The sequence below is a fragment of the Asparagus officinalis genome, chromosome 4, assembly GCF_001876935.1.
Source record: "Asparagus officinalis chromosome 4, Aspof.V1, whole genome shotgun sequence".
NCBI classification, from domain to species: Eukaryota; Viridiplantae; Streptophyta; class Magnoliopsida; order Asparagales; family Asparagaceae; genus Asparagus; species Asparagus officinalis.
In genome coordinates this window covers 53,734,564-53,741,411 of record NC_033797.1, presented here as the reverse complement: position 1 = coordinate 53,741,411, position 6,848 = coordinate 53,734,564, and the positions used below count along the sequence as shown (strand labels likewise).

The following is a 6,848-nucleotide window of genomic DNA, read 5'->3' as shown; positions in this document are numbered from 1 at the left end:
TATGCTGGAAGACCGTCAACCTGCGGCTCTCCGAAGCTCTGAACTGCCTGAAAAGAAAATTAAAACAAAAAAAACAATAACAAAAACGTCAGAACGCTAAAGCAAGATCATCTTCATCCGCCTCCAGGGGAAGGACTACTAGATGTAGTGGAGGCTCTATCTATTAAGCATAGTCTACCTACATCATTTCCCTCCATCTAATGGTATTAATATTTAGAAATCTACAACACGAGGCATAGTACGTCGAGCGAAATAATCCAAACAAGGAAACCCTCATGTATATACCATATGTCTCAGACTGTAGATACCTAAATATCAATACCGACTATGGAAAGAAACAACACTAGAAAATAAAACACCATAATGGACATTAACATATAATTCTCACGTACTCACAAGAGTAAGGTATCTTGCTCATATTATATATAATATAGGGAAAAGTGAATCTAAGGTGACACCCTAGGCTCTCACCTAAGGACGCGGCCTAAAATTACATCATTTCCTAAAATTTTTTGCGATCCGCTCCGTTGAACTTGATCTACACGTTCTTAAACCCAAACACACCAATTTTGGGGTGAACCCGTCATGTTTTGACCATTTATCCACTCGCTGCAATTTTAACGATTTCGAATGAATAGAACCTTTTGCACGGCTCAACGAATGGTCAAAACACAACGGGTTTACCCCAAAATTGGTGTGTTTGGGTTTAAAAACGTGTAGATCAAGTTCAACTGAGCGGATCGCAAAAAAAAATTTAGGAAATGATGTGATTCTAGGCCGCGTCCTTAGGTGGGAGCCTAGGGTGTCACCTTAGATTCACTTTTCCATATATATATATATATATATAATATGTGTGTGTGTGTGTGTGTGTGTGTGTGTGTGTGTGTGTGTTTTCTATTTGAACGAGTATTAGCAGTAACTTCATTCTAAATCCATTAATTAATTATAAATTTTACTTTACATGTGAACATGCCTGTGTCACATTTTTGAACTTCAACCTTTGAACAAGAATCTAAATTCTATCTTGCTTAATATAGAGAGAGAGAGAGAGAGAGAGAGAGAGAGAGAGAGAACTTTTCCAATGCGAAAACGTTTCGCACCGTTTACTGTGCGAAATCACCGTGGTCCGTCGGATGTGGTTGAACGGCTGAAAATCGAGTCTCATTAAAGTCGTGAAGAAACCCTCAGATCACCTCGTGACCTCATTTCAGCCGTCCCAGACTCTCCTCCCTCTCTCTCCCCAAACTCCCCTCCGACCTCAGAGCCGACGCCCTCTCGCCTTCGCCCTCTCCTCCAACCCTAGACTCCCCGACGCCCTCTCGCCGTCTCCCTCTCTTCTCGCCGTCGAGCTCCCCAGAACCCAAACCCTCTTCCTTGAATCAGGTGCGTTTTTATATTCTTGCTTGATTTAAGGCATTTTGATGTGGGTTGTTGATGTTTTAAGCGATTACATCTTGTTGATGTTTTAATTTTGATTTATAGACAGATTTCATCTTGTTGTTAGTTTTGTTGGAGACAGATTTCATCTTGTTTTAATTTTGATTTATAGACAGATTTCATTTTGTTGGAGACAGAATTCATATGATCCCATTTATTTGAACCAAACATAAATTGTGCCCAGACGGAATTGTTTGTGGAGGTTGGATCTGTAACATAAATTCAGCTCCTTCTTCTATTTTTGGTTAACTGTTTTTCGTTTGCAGTGTTTGCTTGCAGACATAATTGTTTGTAGAGGTTGGATCTGTAACATAAAGCCTGTGTGTTAGAGGAAATTGCGTACCACAATTAGCAATAATTTTTGTATACATTCATGAACAGGATTGTGAGGATTATAAGTGCACGCTTGGCTATTTGAGGTGTCACGTAGATTATCAATTTATCACGAAAGGTTAATTATAGACCCCCTGTACAACACGTTATGCCACTCATTACGCCTTTAGAATTGCAAATAAACCTTCTAATGCTGAATGATCATCAGAGATTTGTGAAGGACAGAGACTTTAAAATTTGCAAATAAACCTTCGGATGCCGAATGATCCTTAAGAGGCTTGTAACAGACAGTACTACTGTACTATCACGCTCCTCACCGTCTGGTCCATCTCCGCCACAAACTCTGCTGTTTCCGACGGAGAGGAGGCGTGGAGGGCACTGGCGGCGTACACTTGACATACCTGCTGATATCAAACTTAAATGTAGACCTGGCTATAACTTCATATGATTGCACATATTCTAATTTGCTCTTTAATATGATTGTCTGGTTAAACTTTTGGTTAAACTTTTGTATCTGTAGCCGTGGATCATGGAGTCATCTTCAAGCAATCGTCGTGCATTGTTGTGCCATTGTGGAAGGAGGGCTGTACTCTCCAGATCTGGAACTAAGAGGAACCCCGGTCGATTGTTTTTAGGATGCGCGAATTGGAGAGAGAGTAATTGTGGATTCTTCAAATGAGTGTCTGATGAAGAGGAGTTTGAAGGTTCAAAGGCAGAGCTTGTTCAGACGAATCAGTCGAGCGTGACGCCACAAGTTTCAAGAACCGTGTCAAGTGGGGAAGTGTGGGAAAGGAGAAAGCTTTCCCTTGATATTATGGATTTGTTGAAGCTTGTTGTATTTGCTTTTTTATTTGGTATTTTTTTCGGATTTGTATTTTGTATTTTTATTGGATTTCTACTAAGTAGGGTGTAAGAATGTATTATTGGAGCATATATAAGTGATGAGAGCAATTTCAATTGCTCAAGGTATAACAAAGTTATCAGTCAACAGAAGGGCCCAAACTTTCTACTTTTATTCTTTCTGGCTTACTTGATGCACATGCTAAATCTTAATTCTTTAGCTGCAGATATTTACAAAAGCAAAAGGACACAAACTATCAGATAAGATTTCCTGGATGCAGATCCACATAATAATTAGAAGAATGTTCATGGTTGATACACGGTGCAAATTAACTATCCAGCAGCTATTAACTATCCAGCAGCATAACTATAACATGCATAACTATAACTTTTGAAATGAGATGGGAATGCAAGCAGTTGATACACGGTGCAAATTATAACATGCAGCATAACTATCCAGCAGTAGCAAACGTCCAATCTATTAACAACAGAACCAAGCAACTACAACATGCAGCAGTAGCAAACGTCCAAGCTATTAACAAAGCATCATGACATAAAAGCAAACTTCACAGTGCAAACCTCTGCATGATGCACCATAACTATCCAACCTTTCATCACAAAGTCAGCAACAGAACCACCAAAAGATGAAAATAAGCAACAATAAAATGGAACATCATTCACTATCCAACCTTGATCAATACAGAGAAAATAAGCAATAGTGTCTCAATCTTTCATCACAAAGTCAGCAACAGAACCACCAAAAGATGAAAATAAGCAATAGTGTCTCAATCACTTGGGGTACCACACAAATACATAACCAAAGATACAAAACTAAACCCATTGGTGCTCTGCCTTCATCAACCCCTTCTCACCAATAGTGATGTGATTTGCTCTGCCAACCTTGATTAAACTTCACGCAATAGTGAGAACTTCATCTGTATTAAAAAAATTAAAAAAAACAAATTGCTTCATCACATTAAAAAATCACATTATATAATACAAATGGCAATGTACAAGTTATTTCGTATGTATTAACCATTACCTTCCTCAAATGAATCTACTAAATCATCCGTGGCTTCATCAATGTTATCTTGTTCCATTGAATCACTATAAAAAAAAATTGATTATAGCAAAACATATTAAAGATCATCGCACCAACTTAAAAAAAGTTTAAAGAAATAATAACTTTAGTATTTCTAAAACAAATGATACACTACATTGACAACTTTAGAGGGCAATTTCTGCTATCATGATTTTGTCCTCGCTTTCCACACAATTTGCATTTCCTAGGCCGGCATCTATGGATCTCTCTCGATGGCTTTAACCTCTTCCCTTTAGGCCTTCCTTTTGTTCTTGCTTGACTTGGTTCATGAACTATATCTTGAGAACACTCCTCATCCACATCTTGTCCAATTTCTTCATCATTGATGAGTTTCAAACGTTGCACCTTATTAATAGCATCCATCATCATTTCACGCATTAATTCATATACATCATTAGAAGATAGCCCCTCTTTGACCATTTCATTAGCTAAGCAATTTAGTTCACTAAAACGAGAAGCAAAATTAATTGTGGCATTATCTCCAATAATATTACCATCTCTAAGAACAACCCTTTTTCTGACATTTCGGCACCATCTTCTTAGAATATATTGCTCCGGTAACTCACTATGATTGGTAATTTTAAGATATGTCAAGATATGTCGGCATGGAATGCCCTTGAATTCAAACATGAAACACGAACAACGGACCATTTTAGTTGTTTTGCAATATATAATATGTCTCAATTTTTCATTATGACCACAAAAATTTAATTGGAAAGTATTTTCTCTTTCATTTTCTTTTACTAGCTCAATGTTATACATTAAGCTTGGTTGAAGCTCGTCTTGAAAAATATAAAAGATTTTTTTTCGTGTAGATTTGGGCCATTTGTTTTTCCATTGACCATAAAGTCTTCAATTTTGGTTTTTTCTCTACTGTGCAATGATCTTCTTTAAGCTCCCACTCTCTTTGTCTCGCCAAGACCCTCTGAAATATAGTCACGAAATCATGAAGTGATTTTTTCCTTAATATATGTTTTTTTAGCAATGCATTCATCCCTTCACTTCTTTGACTGCTAGACATGCTAGCCCAAAAGTATTGTTTATGATAAACGGGAGCCCATTTTTCACGAATTTCATAGATATCATTTAGCCAATGCCCAAAAGTATTGTTTATGATAAACGGGAGCCCATTTTTCACGAATTTCATAGATATCATTTAGCCAATCATGCTTTTCCAATCCATTTTTCTTAATAATTGAAACCCATTTCTCTTCAAAAGAGCTAGCATCGTCGGAGTCCCAAATATTTTCTTTGAAAGATTTCATAAATTCCGTTCTATAAGCCCATTGACCCAACTTCTCCGGAACTTTGTCCAAGATATGCCAAATGCAAAACCTATGCCGAATTTCTGGAAAACCCAACTTCTCCGGAACTTTGTCCAAGATATGCCAAATGCAAAACCTATGCCGAATTTCTGGAAAAACGGTTTCAATTGCCTTGCATATTCCAAGACATTGATCAGTAATCATGCCCGAAGGAGGATGACCCATTGCTTCAATCCATTTGTTAAACAACCATACAAAAGACTTCGCCTCTTCGTTTGGGATCAAGCCACATCCTAAAAAAATACTTTGCCAATGGTGATTTATGCCTACAAATGGAACAAATACCAAGCCATATTGATTTGTGTTATGTGTGGCATCGAAGGAGACAACATCGCCAAAGTGTTGATAATTCATTCGAGCAATGCCATCCACCCAAAAACAATGAGTTAAGCGCTTCTCTGCATCAACTTCATAAACATAATAAAATGAAGGATTCTTCTCTTGTTCCGACTTGAAATGATCCAACATCATTTGTGCATCATGACCACGCCTCTCCTCTCTCAAATCTCTTTCATAATTTCTCACATCGGTCTCAATGCATCCAATTCTATGAAAAACTCCGCTAGAGTTTTCAAAGAAGGCCATTTGCTTGTTTGTTGGAATGTTCACCTCTCCAAACTGCTTTATTAATGTCTTCTTCGCACTTGTGACCTCACGGTTTTCCCTTAGAAAATGTGTTCTACTCGGTGAAGTAATTGTATGATTATGTTCTTCCACGAACTTGTAGACACTCCATATGCCAATGTTCTTATCTAATTTGAAGCGAATCAAGGCCTTACAATTTGTTCTAATTGTACCACATCGTCGAATTTCCAACGATTTTCTCTTTAACACTCCTTCTTTCGAACAAACATAACTTTTGCAAATTAACTCTCTATCCTTCCCATAATTTGTTGTGCTATTACGGATATCAAAACCTTCGACCTTTCCGTAATTTCTGTAGAATTTTTTAGCATCTTCTAAACTATCGAAAGTCATTCCTATTTTTGGCTTTAAGTGCTCATCAACAATTAGCACAACTAAGTTATCTAACTGGGATATTTGTTCATCAACAACATGGGAGCAACCATCTTCAGTTTCTATTGGATCAGACATCAAGAACAATTTTTACCTACAAAAATTAACATCAACAACAAACATCAAGAACAAACCATCAAAGACTACTGTGCACAAACATAAACAAATATCTTTCATGTATAAGATATATCTTTCCTATAAACAGTTATTATATGGGGTGTTTCTTGTAAAAAGTTATTATATGGTGAAGCATCTCTTGCAACAGAAAAATGTCAGAGAGTAAAAGTTTGAAACTCAAAGTCTAAGCACTAGTTTAACGCCACTAATCTACATAATTGACAAACAAATACTGTATCTGTGCATAATTAATTAAAAAACCGCATATGTTTTCAGGTTGTGCAAATGTCGTATTTTTTTTGTATATTGTCCATTTGCCCAATTGAGGTTGGAAAACTTTGAATTCGGTCTAATCCTCTTGGAGTTGTTTAGTAAACGATGGAAAAAATAACAAGAATAGCAAGAATCAAGCAAGTAATCGCTTAAAAAGTAATCGCTTAAAAAATAACAAGAATAACAACAACCTCGACGGGGAGTCTGGGTTCTGCGGAGATCGACGGCGAGAAGAGAGGGAGACAGCGAGAGGGCGTCGGGGAGTCTGGGGTCGGAGGAGAGGGCGACTGCGAGAGGGCGTCGGCTCTAAGGTCGGAGGGGAGTTTGGGTTCTGTGGAGCTCGACGGCGAGAAGAGAGGGCGACGGCGAGAGGGCGTCGGCTCTGAGGTCGGAGGGGAGTTTGG

General features: G+C 37.9%; 3 protein-coding genes and 1 long non-coding RNA gene across 4 annotated transcripts in view; all 4 read right to left on the bottom strand.

The window, feature by feature from the left end:
* LOC109835955 lies at positions 3,243-3,700 on the bottom strand. The gene is made up of 2 exons (XR_002245747.1): positions 3,653-3,700; positions 3,243-3,545 (listed from the first exon to the last, which is right to left on the bottom strand). It is a non-coding gene; the product is annotated as an uncharacterized LOC109835955 (long non-coding RNA).
* On the bottom strand, positions 3,824-4,363 carry LOC109838726 (protein FAR1-RELATED SEQUENCE 9-like). Its single transcript, XM_020407148.1, has one exon. The coding sequence runs from the start codon at positions 4,361-4,363 to the stop codon at positions 3,824-3,826; it is 540 nt and encodes a 179-aa protein (XP_020262737.1).
* LOC109838725 (protein FAR1-RELATED SEQUENCE 5-like) lies at positions 4,795-6,132 on the bottom strand. The gene has a single exon (XM_020407147.1). It carries the CDS (start codon positions 6,130-6,132, stop codon positions 4,795-4,797), a length of 1,338 nt encoding a protein of 445 aa, XP_020262736.1.
* Positions 6,132-6,848, bottom strand: part of LOC109838724 (uroporphyrinogen-III synthase, chloroplastic) — a 5,380-nt gene continuing 4,663 nt past the window's right edge. Inside the window, exon 3 of the mRNA XM_020407146.1 lies at positions 6,132-6,148. Coding sequence (XP_020262735.1) covers positions 6,132-6,148 — 17 coding nt within the window. The remainder of the gene's footprint in view (positions 6,149-6,848) is intronic.